The sequence below is a fragment of the Aphis gossypii genome, chromosome 1 (assembly GCF_020184175.1).
Source record: "Aphis gossypii isolate Hap1 chromosome 1, ASM2018417v2, whole genome shotgun sequence".
NCBI lineage: Eukaryota > Metazoa > Arthropoda > Insecta > Hemiptera > Aphididae > Aphis > Aphis gossypii.
Genome location: NC_065530.1, coordinates 16,717,547 through 16,742,340, shown reverse-complemented (window position 1 = coordinate 16,742,340; position 24,794 = coordinate 16,717,547). Strand labels below are relative to the sequence as shown.

General features: G+C 27.3%; 1 protein-coding gene and 1 long non-coding RNA gene across 5 annotated transcripts in view; one reads left to right on the top strand and one right to left on the bottom strand.

Annotated features, from left to right (window-relative positions):
- Window positions 1–3,096: 3,096 nt before the first annotated feature.
- The window catches only part of LOC114126224 (hydroxymethylglutaryl-CoA lyase, mitochondrial), a 61,246-nt gene continuing 39,548 nt past the window's right edge, over window positions 3,097–24,794 (bottom strand). For 2 of the 4 annotated variants that reach the window (XM_027990119.2, XM_050198269.1), the window contains exons 2-7: window positions 11,842–11,995; window positions 6,298–6,464; window positions 5,934–6,057; window positions 5,647–5,859; window positions 4,713–4,901; window positions 3,097–3,933 (exon numbers count right to left, since the gene is read on the bottom strand). In XM_027990119.2, the coding sequence (XP_027845920.2) occupies window positions 3,652–3,933; window positions 4,713–4,901; window positions 5,647–5,859; window positions 5,934–6,057; window positions 6,298–6,464; window positions 11,842–11,910 (1,044 nt within the window). In that variant the 5' untranslated portion in view covers window positions 11,911–11,995 and the 3' untranslated portion in view covers window positions 3,097–3,651. Of the gene's footprint in view, window positions 3,934–4,712; window positions 4,902–5,646; window positions 5,860–5,933; window positions 6,058–6,297; window positions 6,465–11,841; window positions 11,996–22,041; window positions 22,053–24,229; window positions 24,269–24,794 lie in introns of those variants that run through there. The other 2 variants (XM_050198270.1, XM_027990120.2) reach the window with 2 other exon arrangements.
- LOC126549364 (uncharacterized) lies at window positions 12,421–12,758 on the top strand. The gene is made up of 2 exons (XR_007603501.1): window positions 12,421–12,479; window positions 12,568–12,758. It is a non-coding gene; the product is annotated as an uncharacterized LOC126549364 (long non-coding RNA).

Genomic DNA, 24,794 nt, shown 5'->3' with positions numbered 1-24,794 from the left:
AAGTCAGATAACTTGTATACTTTTTTCGGACCTGACTGGATTAAATTTGTATTTTTTTGTATTTAAATATAGGAGGATAAAACTGATCGGATAAGATACCTTTTATATTTACCTTTGTTGACCAGTAAAGATCTCTATAATATTTTATAGCATCCTTTTCAATTTTGAATTTCAGAAGTATTCGAATTATATATTTTTTACGAAACTGATTGTTATTTAACTTTACAGTTTACATTGGTAATATGTAAACGTATTTTTGTTTTTATTCAATAAAATAATATTTACAGTCTGTATTTCAGCGCAATAAGCAAATAAGATAATTTTTTAACATACATATATTATAATGTAGTACATTTACAGTAAAAAAAGCGCGACGATTACATACTAAGAGCGTGCGGAAGGAGACCGTAAAATGATAAAACTCAACGTGGTTTATTCGTTTAACTATTATAATATTATTGTTTGATCATTTGGTGATTACTATACAGTCAATTGTTAAGCTGAATCAATTTTAAAGTCAGCGTAGATTTGGATACCGACAAACCAAGTCAAATTATAGGTTATTGTGTGTAAATAGATCGGTTAGAAAGCGCGTGTATAGGACATACGAAATAATTAATACCTATTAATACCTAATAATTACCTGGTAATAGATAATACAAACTTTGGATTGTTTCATCCGATTTTGGATCGCGTATGTCCAAATAAGTCCTTACAGATAATTAATTTATGCACAATGAGTTTTGTGTGTATTGGGATTTTCACAAATATATATAATACAGAAATCTAAAATAAAATTTTAATGTGAATCCGGAAAGTTTTATTTATATGCATTCAACCTTGCGATAAACAGCAAATTATTTAATAACAATTATAATTAAAACCAACAAAAGATTAGTTTGCTCGAGTTTATTAATCTCACCTTGTACGCATATTCTAATCGCGTATGTTTGAATGATAGTTGTAATTTAAAATTCGTTAAGAATTAGAGATAAATAAACACAATATATATTCATTCTGCATGTTAAAAGTTCGTCGTACCTGAATATAATATGGTGGCCTGATAAAAAATAAAAATGATTAAATGATTGCCAAAGTAATGCAAGCTATGTGCTCACCAGTTGGTCGTTGTCGTTTTTAAATGATATACATTATTGCACTTACTAAATATATTGTCATTACCATATACCTATGTTAACCTATGTAACCTTGACAGGTTGGAGGTGGGAAATATTATGATATTTTCGTCAATGCTTTTTTCCATGTATAGACTTATCTCATAATACAACATGCGGATTCTGCAAGGAACATAAGTACTAAAATTGTTCTCATGAAGTTAAAATGATTTCTATTTTTTTTAATTTTAACACTAACAAGCGTTATAAATTTACCTTGTAATAGAACGGAAACAGATGGCGATGGCTGACGTCATGAACTTGTGTATAATTACATACTGCTAATTAGGAATAATAATATTATATTATATGACATAATGTTTTTTTATGAAATATTAATTATATTTCAACAAAACTTTCAATAAGTAATAATATAATATAATATAAATTGTACATTCCCATTTAGTTTTAATAGTATTTTCTCTTGGATTTAGGTAACAATTTAATTTAAATCGCTGAGCTGTTGAGCAATAATATTCTTAGCAAATTCTGTGAATTTGTAATGCATTCTCGTAGTTTTTTTATTAATTTGATAGAAGAAATAATTAAGTTCGGACAAATATATTTAACATTATTAGTCGTATAGTATAGTTATTACATAATGCATTTTAATGTGTATTGTGTATACAAAAAAGTATTTACATATCTCAGGTTTTACAAATTATCAGGTCATCAGTAGTGGGTACACACATGTTTTTCAAACATTTTTATTCATAGTTTTATGGACACTTAAAAATTAAAATTAAAGTTTTGTTTGCCAGTAAAAGTCAATGATAAATTTGACATATTTTTCAAGTTGCTCTGTAGTGTTCGTTGATGAATTTAAATATCGATAAAGAAAATATTATGAAATTGTATGTACTGATAATGATAATAAGTACTACAAAAACATTATCTTAACAAATATTTGCTTAAATTTTTTTTATTCCTATTTTCGTATTGTAACTCTTAAAAGAAAATAGTTTTTTCATCTAAATTTTTTCTTATTTTTATTACTATAATTTATTACATGTTTTCAAATGTGTTCAAAAGCTTTTTAATATAAACAGTTCATAACGTTTATAGCTAAACTAAAAGAAACGAATTTGTCGCGTATTCATTTAACGTTAAAAAGTAAAATTAGCGTAGTAAATATTTTTAAAAGTTTCAAGTTATTATTAGAATTACATTATTTTTGTTTACGTCGAGGCCAAGTAGTTTATAAAAAAATAAATAATAAAAACACTTTCGCAGCATTAAATTAACATAATAAATATTTCTTATTTTAATTTCTTATATTAGATGCGTAAAATAAGTCTTGATTGTCACTACTATTATTAGATACATGAAATATTTTCTTTATTTAAAAAATAGTGATTTACCATATTTCGAGGTGGTACGTAAAAATACTAAAACATATATTCGTAATCATAAATATATATTATGTTATCTATTTATTTGAATTTGGTTTCTATCACTTTTTTAAATCTTTTCTCTGTATATTTATGCCACTGAACAATTTTTGTTTATTTACAAACATTATTAATTAAATAATGTCTATAATATAAACGATAATAAATAGCTGTGTTAAAAGTATTCAACAAAAATCAAAATGAATTAATCATTTAGACATATTTGTTTATACTTTAATACTGCTACATTATAATTGATTACTTTGTTATTTGCATAATAAAAAGCTATTCATAATGTATTATTGCACTTGTTTCTAAGAATTGAAAATCATTAATCAGTAACACAATATATGATTTTTATTATTATTTTTTTTTTTGTTTAAATAAGTAACTGATGACCAACTAAATCATATATTAGCCAAAGCTAATATTATGACACTTGGTCTTATTCTTCAATTTTTTGATCAGAATTTAAAACTCATAGTTTTTAAATAAATAACTTGATCGTACATAGAAATAGAACCATTAAATATGTAAAACTTATTGATTTTAATTTTAAATATATTAAAAATAATCGTTTATAAAAATATATCATATAATATTAGGTACTACTTAATAATATCATTCTAAAAAAATACATTCACGGATGGAAAACATACAAATCATTTTTAACAGATAAGTTGATACATATAAATCGTATAGCTTAAGTAATACAATTGTACGCAATTTGATAAAATAATTTAGAGAAGCGTATTTAGGTGCTAATCCACCCACAATCCAAGTACATCCCTCTTTCACAAATTGTGCCTATATATGTCAGATGATCGGGTATTTGTCCACGTGCAATGCGTATAATAGCGAAAGTAATAATATAGTAATAAAATAAAATATTATATAAATTATTCATATACGATAGTAAAATATAAAAAAAATTACGGTCAAAGTCACATTCATGATAAACATAATAGATTCAGTCTTTTATAAATAATTAAAAAGTCACTAAATTACACAAAACGATAGCGTATAGAGATAATTCGAGTGGCTAATGAGTGAAATGGAATAATTTATAGGCGTCGAGAAGATCATTAGTTCTTGAGTGATGGTTGATTTCTGTAGGATTGCAAGAATTTCATAGGTTTTTCTTTTCCAGACAGCGCTCTGGCCACTTTCGATTCCGTACTTTTTCCCAGCTCTTCGCAAATATATCTGCCAGCACTCAGTAACAGGTCCATGTCAACACCAGTTTCGATGCCCATCCCTTCTAACATGTAAATCAAATCTTCGGTAGCCACGTTGCCAGATGCACCTCTGGCGTAAGGACAGCCGCCAAGACCGGCCACCGACGAGTCGAATACTGAAATCCCCATCTAGAACAAGAAAAGTAACGTTCCATTATAATATTATATTTTAAGTATTGAGTAATATTATATAAATTTAGTGGTGTGGCTAACTGTATTTATCTACTAATTAATGGGGTTAAGTATTTTTTTTGTTTTTGTTAAAATACCCAACCAAATGGTCACCTACATAGGTCTTATATGTGTAATCCTGATTTGTGTGTCTACCTACTCTTTGCCTGTTAGGGGTCTTCTGCACAACTGGACTAATCTCTGATGTAAGAATAATATATTTTTGTATTGAAAGAAACAAAAAACCATAAAATAAAATATAACAGTATAGTATTATAAACTAAAAATCCAAAATATACGAAATCGTGCAAACTAAAATTTGGTATATTGATTTATATCAAATTTGTATAACGCACTTATTTTGAATTTAAAATTAAATTTATTGATGTGCAAATTCATAGATTCACATCCCTAATGAAAATTAATATAATATAATATTAATGTTTGTTCATTCGTTCGACCGTGTTATTACTCATTACAATATTATTTCAATTGAACAAATTAATATACTCTCTTCAAAAAACACTCATGATGTATGGTAAATAAGATTTAAATTAAGTCAATAAAAATTATAATTTTCCTGTCCGAGCATCGCGATAAAATATAATAATATATATCCAACATTAAAATGTATCCAAAAACTAGAAATGTTAAGATACGTCTAATCTAGCTAGATATTGGAGTCAAGCTTTTGGTTATTTTCACGGATTCGGAATAACAGCGTTTATTGTGCATACCTCGAGAGCAGTAAGTATGTTAGACAACGCCTGTCCATAAGTATCATGACAATGAAGAGCCAAATTTTCGACAGGCACAATTTCCATGACTTCTTGTAACATTGCCCTTATTGAGCCCGGTGTGCCGATACCAATCGTGTCTCCAAGAGAAATCTCGTAACAGCCCATTTTATACAACGCGTCGGATATCTAAATATTTACATAAACACAATTTTGTTACAACCAGATACTTGGATTAACTAATATAATAATTACACATATCCAATTAATATAGGTATTGTAATAAACAGATTAATTTAATAAAATATTATAAAAGTTAACAAACAATTTGGAAATATAAATATAATACACGTAGGAATAGATCTTTGTAAACAATAAATTATTGATTTGAAAATAATTAAAAATGCTAACAAATTATGTTAAAAAGTTTAACTTTAACAATAGTTTAGTATTAGTATATAATGTAATATATAATTAATGGTGTTAACCTATATATTATTGTTATTTTTTAGATTCTAAGAGGAGTGAGGAATGTATTGGTTTTACAATGATGTTTATTAATTATTTATTTTTTATTCTGTAAACACTTTTTCTCCCCCTAAACTTGCTCAAAAGTACAAGTGTAGCATATTTTCTGAAAGAATGTTCTTAAGCTGTTTTTTTATTATTATTTTAATAACTTTTCAGAAAATTATTTTATTAATTTAACTTCTAATATTTGTCTTTATTTGAACTCACTCACTTTAAAACAAACTACGCTCTTATTGGAGGAGTATTATGTATGCGTTTATTTTACGCTTTTATTTATTGTTAAATATTATTTAATGAAATATATATTATTATTATTATTATTATTATTACTGTATAAAATATTAAAATATTTTTCTGTCTAAAAAAATAATTCATACATGAGTGAATTATGTATTTCAACTACCTTAGCGACGTCTTGGGGCGATACAGCACCGTCGTACGGACACCCGCACACGCAAGAGATATACCCGCGGACTTTGATACCGTGGTCCAAAGCAGTGGACACTACATCTTCGAACCTTTCTAGGCTCTCGGCAATGCTGCAGCCAATGTTCTTTTGACTAAACCCTTCAGAAGCGGACCCGAAGACGGCGATTTCTTTAACGTCGTGTTGCATCTGAAAACGATATCGAAACATTAAATCAGGGCATACAAAACGCCTGAGTCAAATAAATTTGTAAGTATACGTACGGCTGTGAGTAGACCTCGCATATTCGGCACCAGCACCGGATACGACACACCGGCCACTTTGTCGATCTTGCTGTACACGTCCGAGTGGTCGGCCATTTGCGGCACCCATTTTGGGGAAACGAAACTAAAATCAAAACGAACCTTGGATATATTTTTTATGTAAAATAAGTATAATAATTTGTATAAAAAAAAATAAAACCTAATTGCTGATGAATAATACCTAGGTACATATTATATTCATATATTATAGGTTATAATAATATGATTGAATAGCGATGCCATTAGTGGTAACTGCAGGTTACACGTAAAATGCACGTTGCAGTCTATACGATAACCATTATGTTATTAAATATTCGTCACTCACCTTGTAGCTTCAACGTTTTGAAGTCCTGTCGCAGACAGTCTATTGATGAATTCCACTTTGACGTCCGTTGGTATGTTTTTAGATTCGTTCTGTAGACCATCTCTCGGTCCTACTTCGACTACTCGAACTTTCGTCGGATATTTGTAAGCGCAGTTCACCGCATAGCTCTATAAAACGAAAAATATATTATATTTTAAACGTATATTTCTGAACTCGTGCATATTAATATGTGCGCAAAAGCAAAAAAGGAATTTTATCAATAAATATAATATAATTTTATTATGTGACACATAGGTCAATTTAATACCTCATAGAACTTATAAATTCCATGTAGGTAATTGATATTAAATACTGTTTCTACATAAACGGCTAGTGAACATATTATTATCAAAAGGAATAATTTAAGAGTCATTGACACGTAAATCAATTGCAAAATAATATTGCTTACAATTATTACAAGACGCGCAAATAAAATAACAATTCTCATGCATTCCTATACAATTTCCAAACACGAGGAACAAACAATTTTCATATATTGTATTAAATAATAATTTATATAGGTGTATATTATCGGCGTGTGTTGTTAAAATGAAAAAGTCGTGGACCCGATCAGGGTCAACAAAACTTCTTGAAAAACATACCAGATTATTTTTTAGAGGTCACCTGTTGGTTTTGTTTGTTGTTATAGCTAAACTACGTATTAAGATTAACAGTATAAAATATTTATTTTAAATGCAGAATTTAAATATACCTGTATAATACCTATGTTTACTGTTTTATATCTCGTCTGCTTGTATCCGTTCAATGAACGTTGCACAATGGCATTGGCAGTTTAGAGTGAAATAAAAATATAACTACCAATACAGTCGCTCCCATCATGGTCGCATATAAATAACAATATGTCCATTAGGTAGCCTACAGGTACAAAAATGTACTTATTATTTTTTTTTTTTATAATATAGAGGTACTTTATCGATAATTTTTTGGTATAATTACATGATATACTTAACGAATTTGATTTACTGGATAGAGACAATAATAATAGTAAGTCAAACCTTCAAAAAATGTATATATTTGGTGCATTAAAAGCGTAGGTACTGCACGTAAATATAATAACTGATCAAAAGTCTGACTTTCAGATTTTTATTTTTTTTATACCTTCAAGGTATGAGGTAAATAACAAATATCTAGCTATAGTATTATTCAGGGTAAACGAGATACAGTCTTTCGAGGTTTGATAATGGAAAATATAGGTACGTAGATGTATAGGTATATTTTGTGATTTAATCCAGAATAAGAATTACGATTATTTGATATTTTAGGACTTTAAGGTATAGAAAAGCAGTACATAACCATATTTACTCAATAACACTACTCACTAATCACTTTACGTGGACGATATTTAATAATATAAGTATAAAATTATGTCGTATATTTAAGTCCAATCGTTTGAAAATAATATCAAGGTTTACGAATTGACATCTGCCGAACAGTTGTACTCAGTGACAGTCGCACATTATACAACTTCAGGTGTAATCATCAGATACATCAAAAGACACGAACCGATTGGACTCAATAGGACACATATTTTATTATTTTTTTACGTCAGTAATAATAGATGAAAGAAATTCAGTATCGTGCGTGTCTGAAAATCGATTTTATACATTATATACACACTATTTAATAGACCGTATGCCTGTATGAATGTAATATTGTGGATTATTATGTTTACGCTTTACGGACAATGCCGATATGCCGTAACTAATATTTTATTTTTCGATTGATACACGACTACATAATATTATAACAATTGACAACGCGCTATTTTGAAATCATTTTATTAGTAAGAATATGAAATCGTAATATGTTTAGGTACTAAAAATATGTAATCGTCATTTATCTTTTGTATAATAGAAATATGGAAATAATGCACTATACACATAAATATATGTACGATGAGTCAAATTTTTTAATATTCTTTTTTACGAAATGTAAACGTTCTTGAAAATGTTTATTTAACCGTTCACAATCAAGCAGGATTTCTGAAAAAATGATAGTGAAAGGATTAATCGTTAAAATGTATATCATAATATCAAAGTTCAAAGAATTCTTAATTCTCAACAAACGTTTTGTTTTTAATGTTTTTACTATTAAGTCGAAAAGGTTATCTTGAAAAGCATATAATACTTAGACTTACAAACTCCCACTTAAGTTATTATTAGTATTAATCACGTGTAAAGATGATACTTCAACAATTCAAACACTTGCTACTTTAATACAATTAAAGATTAAAAAAAAAACTCTTCGTGCAGTACATTTAGTTTTCGAGAATACTAATGAGAATTTTATTGCTTATTTCCTCAAAGGTAAATTAGTACGTGTCAATCGACACACGATGACATGTTAATTACGTCAAATATAATCATAAGAGTTCTTGTTATAAGCATATTAGTAACTATTAATTGTATACAAAAAACGTATGACGTTTTATTCTAAATCGGATTGATGAGTTTATAACTATTCAAAGAATATGACAATGAGAGAATTTTAATACCCAAAATAACCACTTGATAAAGTTGTTAATAGAGCTTGTTAATATTGCAGTCACTATTATTCTTAGTAGGTAAGTTATTACTAACTGAAACTACTAAGCACCAAGTGCTGTATGTTTCTTTGCTGTATGTAAAATGTTTATGCACAATGTTCGTAGTAATTACAAATTCATAAGTTAAAGCAGCACAATAACCGGATTGACACTGTAAATTATTATTCGATAGTAGATAAAATATGCTTTATAAACGTGTAAATCATTGTAACTAGTAAGTATAGAAAGAAAAAGATCTCATACGATCATATTCAACGTTTAAAAATCAAATATTCAACTTAATGCTTACTGTTGATTATTTGCTTGTTGACGATTATTGGTATTGAAATTATTATATTGTAATTTATAATCGTTATAGTCCCTATTATAGAAGACTACACGTCAATGTTTCCCAATACATATATTTCGACCCAAAATTGAATCACAATATTTTTTTAATTGATCAAACATCTAATAACATTATAAGTAAATTTAAAATTAATTTAAATTTAAAAATATCGTAATATTTAACAGAACTACAGAAGTACTCGTTTAATATTGCATAATATTATTAAAATTAAATGATGAAATTGTTTACAATAAACATTTTTATTAATATTACTGAACTATAATTAATGGCAAAGTTGATACGTTTATTTTTTTGGCAGGGAGGTGACTACCATACAAAAGTAAATTTGTAGCTTGTCATAAGAAAAAAGATTGGGAAACACTAGAATACACAGTACCTACATTATATATATTTATAGTTTCTGAAACCTATCTTAACTTTTCTACTTTTTTGACAAACTGTAAATATTAAGTACTTCATTTTATTACCAAGCTCAGATAATTATTATTATATCAAATTCATAAAGAATAAAATTATTTGTACGATTAAAATAATGGTATTCGTATAGGCAGATTCAGGTGTTTGGATCATCGTTCGTCAACCCTATTTTTTTAGTATTAAATAGTAAATACAAATTACTTGAAATAATAATCGTCAAAAAATATACAGTATAAACTTGTGGCAAATATTTAATAAATTACAAAACTATTTAACAATAATTACCTACGTATTATTAGTAAAATATAATAAATATTATTGAAGAGGAAATGTTAGATCGAACGAAGAAACGTAGACGACGCATACCTACGGCTAATAGTATTCACCTAATAACTATTTTACACCAGTTAAGAACTTAAGATTGCTTAATGAGGTAACCTTGACGAAAGACAAATCTAATTGAAACATTTCCAAATTTATGGATGTAATATTTTTTTTTAGACAGAAAGGTACAGACGATTTAAGAATACCCCAGTGAATTGCGCAGAACATACTTTGATAAGCAATCTTGTACAAATAATGACCAATTATATAGACATGAACTATAATACCTATTTATTATGTCAATTGTCAAAATAGTTTGTTGATTAGGTACCTATACCGAGAATCTGGTATTACCTATTGTTATCCTATTGGCGATTCAATTTACCATCAAATTTACCTTTAACAATGGGCAAAAGTACATAAGACAACAAATGATTATTATTTATTATGCTTGATGTATATAATATACCTATATAATATAGGAAATAGGTACATATGTAGATCGATGTGAATAGGTCGTAGTTCATAGGCATGTAAGCAAAACTACTGTCTATATACATGATATAATAGTTGAAATTTACGTAATAATATCTTTAATAATAATGCTTTTGTGTGGCTATAGACTTAAAAGAACAATAATGAACACGGGGTATTTTTTTCTAATTATCTGTTTGTCTATAACTTCACTAATACACACGCGCACACAAAAATACAATACGTTATTTTATATCGATCAGTCAAGGTCCGAATAAATTCTTAATAATCGAATAATCGTATTCACGATGGCCACGACACCTGTATAATTAGTAATTACTTCTATTCCTATATTATTATTACCTGCCTTGTGCTCTGCCCAAGGATTTAGAGAGACACACACACAGCGAATTCGTCACAAATACAACGAATGATAACGAGTCGGGTGATCTTGGTACAGTGAGACGTACTCGCGTTGAGGTACACACGACGACCTACGTCGGTCAAACCCAAGGATTATGGAAGCGCGGCGTACCTATAATATAATAACCTACCGATTTTCTACTACTAAAACTTAAATCAAATATATGAACTAATATGGAATAAATGACAATATATTTCCGGTCGTGTTAACCTTACCGGTCGTAAGCCGTACATTGCAATTCGTATCGCAGACATATAGGCGCCGACTGCATGGGTGCTTGGGGGCCGTAGCCCCCATTGAAAAAATTGAGATTTGAGTTTAATTTAAGAGGAGACAGTTAAAAATATAGACATAAGTAGTCTACTATTCCTTCGTCTCTACTATTTAACCACATATATTTAAATTATTTTGAAGGGCAAAAGTTATGGATATAATAATTAGTAAATTCGGCCCCCATTGACATTTACAAAACCTGGCGCGTATGATTGCACACACATTTCGTGCAGTACAATGGGCGGTTCGCAAACGGATGGAATGTGTGTAACGACGTTGTATCGTCACAACTAAGGTCTGTGGTTTGCGAGCGGTGAAATGCGAAACGCACGGAAAAACAGTGTAAACACCGGTGGCAGTAGTCGGCGGACAAGTGAGGTATATAGCAGCAGTAATATAACGTATATTGCAATAACCTCGCACTCATAACCTAATATACGCGTATCCACCTGCCATTAAAACCTTCGGCGGAGTTGGAAATAAAATATTGGCGTTTTTTTCTAATATTGGCGGGCAAGCTTTAACAAGTAATATATACAGAAAAGAACAGATACAAAAGTCAAAAGTGTGCTACTATATAGTTCATAGATCGCGCGAGTATAATATCACCGAAAAAACAATATATGGGGATATTGCTCTCGTGTTATAGGTCGGGGTCACGGAACTAGATATACGTACCCTGAGCCTGCTCGATTCGTTCCTGAGACTGCTGTAAAGGAACTTGGACACGTCGTTGACGAAATGCATTTCGGTGTATGCGCCGTTCGTTTTCTCGCACCGGGTGGGCAAAAGTCGAGTTCGACGACGAACTTTACGAACGTATTATAATATACTTAAAACGTGTACCTTATACACCGAAAACAATTATGATACTATGATATTATTTTACTATTTACTATGTATACAATATACTGTTCTAGAATATATTTTTTTATAACACTGTCGGTCGAGCGCGCACGTCTTAACACAACACACGCACACACACACCGGTGGAATAAAACGATTTAAACTGTTGCAAAATAACAAATAACAGCTATGGGCAACTCGAAATTGGGGCCGTGCACGTGCAGCGCCCTACGAACCGCAGCTAAGCGAATACTGTTACTGGCTGCCGGTCGACCGGCCGTTAGGTCTATAACGACGAGCGCCGGTGCGTCGGCGGTGCCCGCGGGGGGGTAGGGGTTACTTCGACGTCATCGCGGGGAAGGGGATCTCGGCGCCGCCGACGAGGTTCCGCGGAAACGTAAATAACAATATAAAAACACGACGACGACGACGAGCAGTTTACGATAATTAAGCGGAGACGAGTGTTGTAGGTAAAGCCAAGTACAATAACCGATAAACTCAAGATATATCATATTGTTTTTTATCATTGTAATGTGTTATATTTTAGTGTTTTGTTAGTTTTCAGACGATATTGTTGTACGGTGTGTCGCCTGATGCGTCGAACGGTACACGCGAACTCTGTTAGAGATCGCTGCTGCTAACACCGTGCACAAGGTCGACCGATCTCGGTGAATGGACAAGAATAATAATACGTATAATATTATAAACAATAACAATAATAATATAATAATTATTATAAAATACAAAGACGTCGTTTTGTATTATATTGCGCTGTGACCTATCATAATATCGCGTCTAACGCAAAAAACAAAAAAAACAACTACTTTCCAGACTGTAAAATCCGTCTACGTGTCTGTACATAATAATAAGATATATTTATATTTTAGATTCTGAACTAAGCGATGAACGTATTGATTTTACAACGATAGTGTTTTTTTTTTTTTTTTTTATGTGACGTCGTCTTTTGGAACAGTAAAAATACTTTGAAATTCGACTTATTTGAAGGTATTTCTGGTTGAAAATTGGATCTACTTGGTACACTTTGAATAGACTTGCTCAAATGAAAACATTCCTATTACTTTTTAAAACAACTGTTGACTAAATTAAGTAATTAAAAACAAAATACGGAGTACCTGCATTGAGACTTACATTACTTGACTGGAATAAAATATACATTGTTTCATTCAGACAATCCGTGTTATTATCATTATGGCTTACGTTAACCGGATATTTGATTACTTTACTTAGCGAGAATGTTTATTTATGTGTCAAAAATATTGTTCAATTATAACCTCGAATAAAAAAAAAAAAAAGGTTTTATATCAGCAAGTGGGTGTCGCTTTTCTGTACGATAGGTGTTAAATGTGTCATTATTATTATTTCGTTTAAATTCCATGAAAATATATCATAGTATATTATACAATATAGTATATTATATATTCTAGAATATTCTACCTACGAAAGACGATCCTGAATGGAAGCTATTTGTATTAGATGTTACTAGCTTTTTCATGTTATGTTTTTTGATATTGCTATTGGATAAATTACCATTAATATTACAAGTTTAATTCATTTTTTATAAGATATAATAATATACGTAAATGTTTCATAATCCTATGAAAAATGTTTTCGAACTAAAGTAACAAAATAATAAATTTAGGTTATTCATAGTTTAAATGTATAATTTCGTCCAAATTTGGACGTACAATGTCAATAAACAAAATTATTCTTTCATATTTTTTGATTTCAGTATGAACTACTTAGGTATAAGCTAGTGATTTTATATAAATTTTTCAAGCTTAAAATATAAAAATTGCATGTTATATAAATTGTAAGAAAATGTTATAAATTCTTAACTTAAAATATTAATAAAAATAATTTGTGTCAATGTATTTTAAATATTTTTGCATATCTACAAGAATCGAAATATTTTGAAAATTTTATCATGTATTGAAAATGATTATACCTATAAATATTTAGTGAAAATTTTAAGTACCCATGAAGTATCTTTAAACAGGTGTCATAATAACGTATATCACATATTAATTTCTAAGTTGTTTTTATAATTTAACTCTTTGTTTTATACAATAAATATATTTTTTTAAATATTCCTCTAGTTTTAATCGTTTATAATTAAATAATAAACATCTATATATTTTTTAATTCAAAGTTTGTTGTTGATTTTTGCATAGATTAAATAGTTCAATAAACTTGCATGCAAAACTTATTATCAAATCGATCAGAACATCAGATACATAATAATATAATTATGTATAATAATTTAAGAGAAGAAAATCATAAATTTAATTTGAATCGTATAAGTGCCCATACATATATAACAACCATCGCTTATAAGTTATAATCAATGCTTGTAGTTTTTGTACAATATATTATATTTTATTAGATCAACAGAAGGTTATCATAGTAATTGGTAACCGATAATCTCATATCTATGTATAATATAATGTTATATTGCTCAATTTCAAAAAAAAACTGCAATTCTGATGATTTTTAATCGATCACTCGCGACTTGCACATAATAATAATTATTAATATGTTTATCCCATGTCTAATATTTAATAATTCACAATTTATTATATTATCACGGTTCTTAATAATTGAAAGGTCACTTTTAAATAGTTTTTACAAAGGTATTAACAAAAATCATCCTTAAGGATTAGCAAACTCGTATCATTGAAAGATGCACTTATTACTTATAGGGCCCATATTTATGGATTAACCACATAATAGCTCTATAGTAATAATTGTACAAGTTATAATTTTCCAAAAACTGTATTTCAACAATATTGTGTTAGAAAAATTGTTAACAACGGTCTGTAATTCTGTGTAGTAGCCTACGGGGACAAACGTGACAAACTATAAAATTTATTGTATTTATTTAGGTCTACATGCTGTCCGAGCGATCGATCGACGTGTCTCGGTTCGGCTGCACGTGCGTTATATAATATTTTGCGGTCCAAACTATGGTTGTAATTTTCACGACGACGAAAAATAGTTTCCCGACATTGCGACAGAGGTAGTCGACTTAAACTAAATTTACGTGGTATTATGTCGTTTTAAAACAATCGAAAATACGCCGTTTTAATCATGACCATAAACGCTATTGCGTTTCATCAGTAAATTGTTTTTATTTTTTTTTTAAATATATTTTTTCTAAAGGATATGTCATACCCTCTATGGTAATTTTAAAGTCCAGCCAACAAATCCATATCCCCATTTATATATATCAAGTAGGTAAAATAGGTACATACTATACACATATTCAACTCGGTCTTAAAAATAAATAGCTCTCATATACTTACTCAAAATATTTCAACCATTGATGGAATTCATTCGTATCAACGTATAGATAATAATATGTGTTTATTAAATTTCTCGTGTAAGCACGATTTCTATATATTTTTAATCACATGTCGGCAAAAAGCACTGTTTTAGTATATTCACTAGGAACTTATTGTTCCGCATATTATTATATTATTGTGAAATTTTCACGTTTTTTCGATTATTCCTTTCTAAATTAAAATTTTATAACAAAATATTCCCGTTTTCTTGTTATTTTTTGTTAGTTTTTCTAAAATATATAAAATAAAATAACTGGGATTTTTTTTTTTTATTTAGATACGTATTAACCCTTCCTTCCCGAGTGTAATTATATAGCCACACCTTTACCTACTTAGAACTTAACCACATTTAAAATTAAAGATTTAATTGAATTTTCTGATCCAAAATGTTGAAAAAAAAATATTAAATTAAATTAAACAATAAATCATTGTAAAATAAATAATACTGAATTTTCGTTAAAACTATAAATGTTTTATAAATATAATGTACCTACCTACTATTCACTTATGGTTATGAGTTGATGACCTTTATGACATGGTAAAAATCAAATTAATTTTTCTTGTCAGAATGAATAAAATTAAAAACAGAAGCAAATAAAGCTATTACTCAACTCCTCATTTAAATAGGTAAATAACTAGGTAATAATTAGGTTAATAACATTCATACTAAAATACTAAATGGTTATGTAGGGACTTAACCATTTAGTAATTACATGACATACTTGCATTGCATATTTTTTCAACTAACTGAATAAATATCAGATTAATGATTATATTATTATTATTAGAATGAATGATAATATTATGTCTTAATCGGTTTTAAAAAAAAAAAAGTAGTGTTAAGTTAAATTACACAGCTCGTTGAATGATTTCACTGATACATATATTACACTATGCAAATCATATACTATTATGCATATCCCTATACTTATTCATACTTCGAATTAACATACGTTTTTATTGATGAAAAATTTATGATTTCGATCAAATTATATTTTACATTAATACTGAAATAAAATTTCCATGCATTGCAGTTAACTAGTTCTAAAATTTCACCTGCAAACGGTGACATGCGATAACAGCAAATGAAGGTCACTTGTATTATCGTATGCGTATACAATATTATCATTGTCGGCGAATTATGTGACACTAGTTTATATAATATTATTATACATTTATACCTTTTTTCTAGCGGCTTTTATTTTTCATCTATAAACCTACCTAGTTAAAATATCCGTACAATTACCTATTCCATAACTCTAAATGTATCCGTTGTGTTTTGACGCGATATCTCTATAAGTCAAAAATTAAAAAACAACCACTTGTACTTATTTACGTATAGATTGTGACAGAAAAATTAGCGCGTAATCTATATATGAACTCAAGTACTTATTTTAATATATTTACCAAACATGTCTTAGGTATCTAAGAAGTACGTTGTTATTTTAAATTATGTATTTACCCAGTTCTAAAGCTGTAAAATCAATATGTTATTGTTGATCAGAATTGTTGTGAAAGTCAACAACAAGATCGTCTTCTATTAAGAATTAACCGATGGAAATAATTAAGTAAAACGTTTTGTTGACAGCATACATATTATTATAATATTATGTACAAATCAACAACATAATAGTACATAATTTATTCGTATAAATACGCATCCTGAATGTAACAAAATATGTTATTATACTGTACTTATCAATAAAATTATTAAAAAAACAGGTACATACCTATATTAAAAATATTTTATTTACAACAATATTTATTGATGATTTAATAGTGCCTAATCAAAATACACAATGACGTGAGATTATATAATAAATTACTAGTGTAGGTACAGTATATAGGTACACAATTATTATTGACGTTACAAATAATAATCAGATCTGTTGAATACCTGTGTAGTTCATGAGCGTGTAATAGGTATTGGACGAATATAATATTACAGAATATGTAAAATAAAATAAAAGTATAATTATTTATCATAATACTACAAGATTAGGACATCATCCATTATACTACGTTTACATAAAATCAATTGTTTATTGAATATTAAATTGAATTTGTCAAGTTTGTACAATAACTACGATATAATACCGATAAATATTAATACTATGAACTATTTGTTAATAAATAATGATATCCTCGAATTTATATTTGTATATGATAATTTATAGAATGTCAATGAAAAATACACAATGTTTCAATGTACGGTTAACAGGAAAGCGTTCTTACTACATGTGTCAGGGCTGATGTGTTTAAAACGAGTTTTTTAAATTTAAAATAAAACTATTTTTAACTACCCCGATATACCTACTATAGTTTTATTATGTGGTCTATATATGCCTCAATGACATTACACTGTATAACTGAAGTTTACAATTTAAAAATATATTTACTATATTTTAACAAAAGTTACAAAACAACATAACACACAAATAGTCTTAAAAATTAAAATATTATGACTTGAATACCTATAGTATCATGTACAAAATTAAAGTTTAATAGAATGTTAGACCCCCAAGTGTTGTCTCCGTCTTACAAGTACGTAACATAGCAAATGCCAAATTTACGCTCAGCAGATCACGTGTAGCTCCGTTAGTTTGAAAATTAGAGTGAATTGATCTATTATGAAACTTGATAGTAAGAAAATTATCTGTGTTCGTATGTTGGTTTTTTTTACTATTATTCAGTTTTTAAATGAGTAATGAACATTTTTAATTTACGCTGTATTATAAACATATAACTTGCTAAAAAATTGAACAATTGCAAAATCCAATTCCAATATACGAATACAGATATTGTTCTTACTATCAAGTTTCATTAGGTTTCAGAAAGTTGATTAACTCTAATTTTTCAACTAACGGAGCTACACGTGATCTGCTTAGCGTAAATTTGCTATTTTACATACTTGTGAGACGGAGACAACACGTGCGGGTATGGCATCCTCTTAGCCCTTAGGTAAATTTTAGCACGTCTCTATCGAATAAGTCATTATTTACAATGTTAAATTTCAAAATTTCCCAGATATTATCTACATACGTCACACGACTAAAATCGAGTCGAAGTTGGCAGTATTAATTAATTAATTACATCATTAGTTATTAATTATTATGATGTTATTACACTTCTTAAGTGCAATTAGATAATTAGTATTAGATATAATAATTTTTCATTTCATTCATTTTTACAAGGTAAACTACTTGACACTGAATAATTAACACATACATACATGTTCCCGACTCCCAATCCCTAAGTACATTAAAATATTTAAAATAATAAATGTTTAGTTTTAGCACTTCATTAACACATGTATTTGCAATATTTTGCATAATATTTTAGAAATAAAAGAACAGATTCATTTTCATATATTAAAATGTACACTGCCGCCTAATTCAAATTGGCAAAATAAATTAAATACAGAGCACTGAGAACGTTTATATCGAATGAAATTCATATACGCAACAATGAACTATAACTACATATTATTTTAATAATTTAATCGTTTGATACTAGTGATACTATAACTCACGAGATACCTATATCTAATTTAGGAACAAATGTATGTGCAATTATTGAACAGTCGAACCAATTCTCGATATGCAAAGAGATGTTTATCTAGGTCAATAAGGTACCAGCAGCAAAAATTTCTCTGAGAGAAGCGACAAAAAAATGTTCTAATTTGGGTAGCAATTCATTATGCAAGACCAACCGGTATAAATGCAAAAAATCTAGTCGACTTTGTAACTCGAAATGCCATAATACTCATATTATAGTGGTGTATATGATAAATTGATAACAAATTAAAAAAAATAATATCAAACCATCTTTAGATAACGATATTAATTATTTATAGTGGGTACAAAAAAAAAATGATTGCATACGGCTTTAAATGCAACGTTGGCATACCGAAAAGCATTATTAACAAAACATAACATTGTATAATTTATAATGTATATATATCTATTTGTATAATAGACGATTTTGTTTTATTTCGATATACAGTATAATTAAAGATACTTTAAGATACTTGGAGACTAAATAATACCTAATAAATATCATTTTGATTAATCAATTCATTTTTATTTATATCATTAATCTTTTTAAAATATTATATTTTTCAGTTTTCTTGAAAAAATAATTCTTACAAATCTAAAATGCCTCTTTGATAATATTTTTCAAATAAATTTACATAATATCGAAGGGGCATTCCCCCTTCAATTTTTAAGGGGGGCAGTTGCCCCCTCTCCTCCCTAGTTTACGCCCATAGGCAATTTTGTCTACTATTCGATTCTGAACACTTCAGAGTTGATAGCCAAGTTAGGTATATTCTTTAATGTAACTATTAATCTAATAACTGTAATTAAAACTACTTGACATTGACGTATTTTTAGAATTATTAATAAACCAGACGGTCAGATAAAAAAATTCGTGGACAATAGTTAAAAATAAAAAACCTAACAAATGAATACTTATTGCAAGTTTCATAATCAATTGTAATTAACGAATTAAAATACATAAATATTTATGAAGAGACTTAGACTTTAGGCGATCTATGAAACTCCATTATAGAAAACTACTTTAGATAGATATCTCGATCGTTTTCATTATTATTTATATATTAAGTAGTTTTTACTATAAAAAAAAAATGTCATTTTAAACCTATTTCAAAGATACTCATGCCACTATGTCGTTTTTTTTTCAGGTTGATTACAAGTTCAATTGATGATAATATTTATCGATTGACTAGCACTGAATGTAGGTACACCATATATGGTCTGGTAAAGTTAGTTAAAGTTAGCAAATCTAAAAGGATGAAGAAACTTAGAAACCCAATACGTTTGTATTGGGGTCAACCGGATTATTATTTGATCATGGATCATGTATTGTATAATATACTAACGTATTGTTTCGTCATAAAAGAAAATATTATTTTCATTCCACCTGCAGTGCCTAAAAATGGCATTTTAGTACAACGCATTAACAGGTAAATAAGTAAATGCGATTAAAGCTTTATTCATTTAAAGAGTAAAAATAAAGTAAAAGTGTATATGCAATAGATAGGTACATCTATTTTAGAAGACATATAAAATATTATAATATACGATAATTGATATAATATAAGAATAATATTTTAATTTTATTCTTTAACTGTCCTTCTACTAGGGAAGAGGCACTCGATAAAGAAATAGCTACCGAAATGTAAGTTTTATACATCAGCTTCTTCTGGAATATTGAAAATGACAAACATAATTCATTTTTATCGTAATACTATAAAAATAATGTAAAATACATTTATTTTTACTTTTACAAACTAATAGCGTTGGCTGATGAAAACATTTTCTTTTTTACGTAAAAAATAAGTTCATTTTAAAATTACAAAACTCTGCATACCTATAAGATATAAATAAAAAATTATTCCATTTTCGTTAGACGAAACAAAATTTATGTGTAAGCCATATTTTACAACAACCTAAATGGGTTGAAAAAAGAAGCTACAAAGTAATAAAAACGGTCTAGTTTTTGAGTCTATAATATATAGACTTTAGAACATAAAGAAAGAAATATTAATTTATTTAGTTATATATACACATATATATATATAAATGTAGATAGATAATTGATAAATAATGATAAATCATAAATGTTTCTTAACTATTACATGTGAATATGCGATATTGATAATAATTAGTTTTTAAGAATATTTTACAAAACATTTATTATTCAGCAATATACCTATTACAAAATTACACTTGTAATATTTTTATAAGTATTATGTAGGTAATGTTCTCATACTTCAATTAATATTATCAGATATATTTATTCAAAGTATTAAGAAGCCTAGGAAGTAGCTGTTACGACTATTTAAAATATTCAAAAATGTAGTTCAAGTTTGTTTGATGTATATATATATTATATGTAAGTATAGTCGATAATGGTTAAAGTTAGTGAATCGAAAAATCAAATCACCAATAATATAAGGTATACGATGATAAAATTAATAAGCTAATAAATATTTATAAATAGTACAACAGGATTACTATTTTATTTCATTAGGGCGTACAAAGAAATTGTACATTTTAACATAAATTTTTAACAATTATATTGAGATTGAAGTATTAATATTCGCAAATAATATTTACTATTTATTGTCGGTATAAAAATAGAACGCGCTGAATAAATATCTGATTTTACGAATTTACTGCAGCAGGTATATACAGGTTTAAGTTATTATGTAAATATGTATAAATAGTTTATATCAACAGTTAACACAAGTGTTTAATTTATCATATTTTATCAAAAACAAAATTTTATATAATTGAAGCAGCTTAGAGTTGAGTTAATGTAAAAAGAAGAACCTGTAACGTCTTATGAAAATTTATTTTAATCGGGTTTACATAATTTGCATTTGTACTGCAAAATGCAAATGTTACTTTAGTGTTAAATTATTTATGAGGTGAGAAAAACATGCAAAAAGGGTGACACTGAGAGGTTAGAAATCACGAGCTTGAGTATGATATAGATGTCCATTGAAAATCAATGATAAATTATTATCGCATTCGAAAATAATAGCATAGATTGACTTTTGGTATTATTTAGTGAAAGACGGATATATTGAAATATTTTAAAAATTGCACATCTATAATATGTATAAATTATGAGTATAAAATACTTAAAACAGTTATTAGTACAAATTAAAATAGTTTATACATACTGTAGTACAAAACAATAGTAACAATAACATACAGTTAACTACAATTTTAAACATTTTTAAAAATGATAAATGACATAAACCATTGTTTTAAAAGTTATTTCACAAATTAACAATAAAACTATTTTTGAAAATATTTATTCACTATTTTAAATGTACATACGTAGGTACTTCGGTAGTCTGTTCTATGTATATTGTAAATATACATATTATATATACTTATAAATATGTAACCATCATATAGAAAATTCTTAAAATATGAACACAACTTTACTTAGAAATCAGAATCGACTTTTTAGTGTAATTATATCATTTTCTGTATCATATTTCATTAATAGTACTACCACAAATTATATAATACAACATAGACACATACCAATCGGACCTAAACTGACCAAATCTATATATCTTGAATTTATGTTTGTATTAAGTTATAATAATTCAGTGAAGATAATTTGATTAAAAAAATTCAGAATGTTATTTCCAAGGTCAAGAACATAACAGGTATATAGTTTTAAATTATTATAAATAAAACACTATTAAAAAATACCTACACGAAACAGGTAAATTTTAAATGAAATATTTTTTGATATGTATAATTTCAGGAACTACAGGTTATATACTCGTATATTAATGAAATTTAAAATGTTCATCTCTGTATAGACCATCTGACTATATAGACCTCTTATTGGGTATATATGTACATGAGAAATTGAGAAACTTATTGATTAGATATAAATGTAATCATTAATCACTTTGAAAAAGTTAATATAATTACGAGTACATAATAATTGCTAAAATAAGTAATTCATAACTACAAATTATAATTAGTAATTACCTATGCAATTTCATAAATAGGTAATGTATAATTATTTTAATTAGCATTCGTTTAATAGATACGATAAGTGTTAAATAGATGATACGATTATATCAGTTACCAAATATTATAGGTAGTATTCGCCATTCGGTATCAATAAAAATGTAAATTCCTAGTCATTTTTAAAACAAATAAGAAAAAAATTCAGCCCGTACCTATTAAATAAATATATTTAAGATTTTAAACATGGAATAGTGGACCCTAGAAAAATGTTGTGTATTTAGCTGTATAATATGTATTAAATGTAAATATATGCTACAAAATACATCTACAATGTCAAACTATTTAGCACTTATATCCATATTATATTTATTACATTATAAAAGCATTCATGATATTGTGTTAAAATATATTTCATTGAGTTAGGAATATCAGTTGTCATAAATATTTATATTACTTTTACTTTAAAATTGTTATTTATTATGGTTATTTACTTATAATTATAAACTTATAACGTACATAATATGATTCTACAAACAGTTTAAACCTATATACTAATAATATAGATTACTACAGGTTAAACTTGAGTGTTGAACGAATAACGATTATTCTATTACATATCTAATAAAGTATAAATTGATGAGTAATGACGTCAAATACTGTACATACTTGTGTATATAATATAAGCTCATATTGAAAATATTTGTGCTAAATCACGATAACATAACTACTTAAAATGTTATTATTATTGATTATTATTTAATACATTTTTTATAAAACGGTTAATTAAAATTTAATTACATCTTTTTATGCATTTACTAAAATGATTTTATTTTTTAAAACTTACAATTTATAAATTGTGTGTATCCGTAAGTTATATTTTAACCAAAATATATTATGTAATATAATATTTAATATCTTAAATATAAAACATTTTTAGGCTTTGTTTGTTTGTTAAGTTTGTTTATTGTCGTATTGTATATAAATGCATGTACAATATATTCACGATAAATCCGATACTAAAGAACCTATCCAATCTAAACATATATGAACCACGTATATATTTTAATATTTATAATAATTACCTAATATATATATATATTATATATGTATCACATATCCATATGTAATATGAACTGTTTTCGTTTGGGTCCGTTTTACAAATATATACTCAACGGCCAACGCGCGCAATACGTGTAGTTAATATATTGTTCTCAAATCAATTGGAAACTGATCAATTGAGTTTAAAACTCTTAACTATAATACTTATACTAAAAAATCCGATCAATTTGTAATAGATATAAATTTATATAATTAAAAATGACTTACTTTTTTTTTACTCAAACGCACCATGTGTCCATATATGAATTGTTCACATCAATCTTAATAAATCTTATTGTATTACATATAATACACAAATGTAAATAACTTAAATGATAATGATTTTTTGTCTTTATATAAATAGATCGATGTTAATTTTTTTTTTTTTTTTTTAATTGAAAAAATATACTTGTGCGTAATTGAATACCTTGATTATCAATAAAAAAAAAAGTTTAGAGTAAGAGAAATAAATATATTGATAATAATTATACGACTAAACATTATTTTATCGTTGATTATATTAATTATTTTGTATAGAAAACGCGTACAAATATGTTACGTTTAATTAAATTTAAATATTTTTTTTACATAATTATTACTATAATAACATTTGGCCTAGACCTAACACGTTTTATGCGATATGGTTGTATACCTACGTCACTAAACGAATGCAGGTCAGTTAATATTATATGGAAAATAATAATACAAGTTAGTACTATAAAAATCAAAAAATTTCCGACACGTGCAATAAATAATAACCAATAAATATAAATGTACACAATCACATACTATA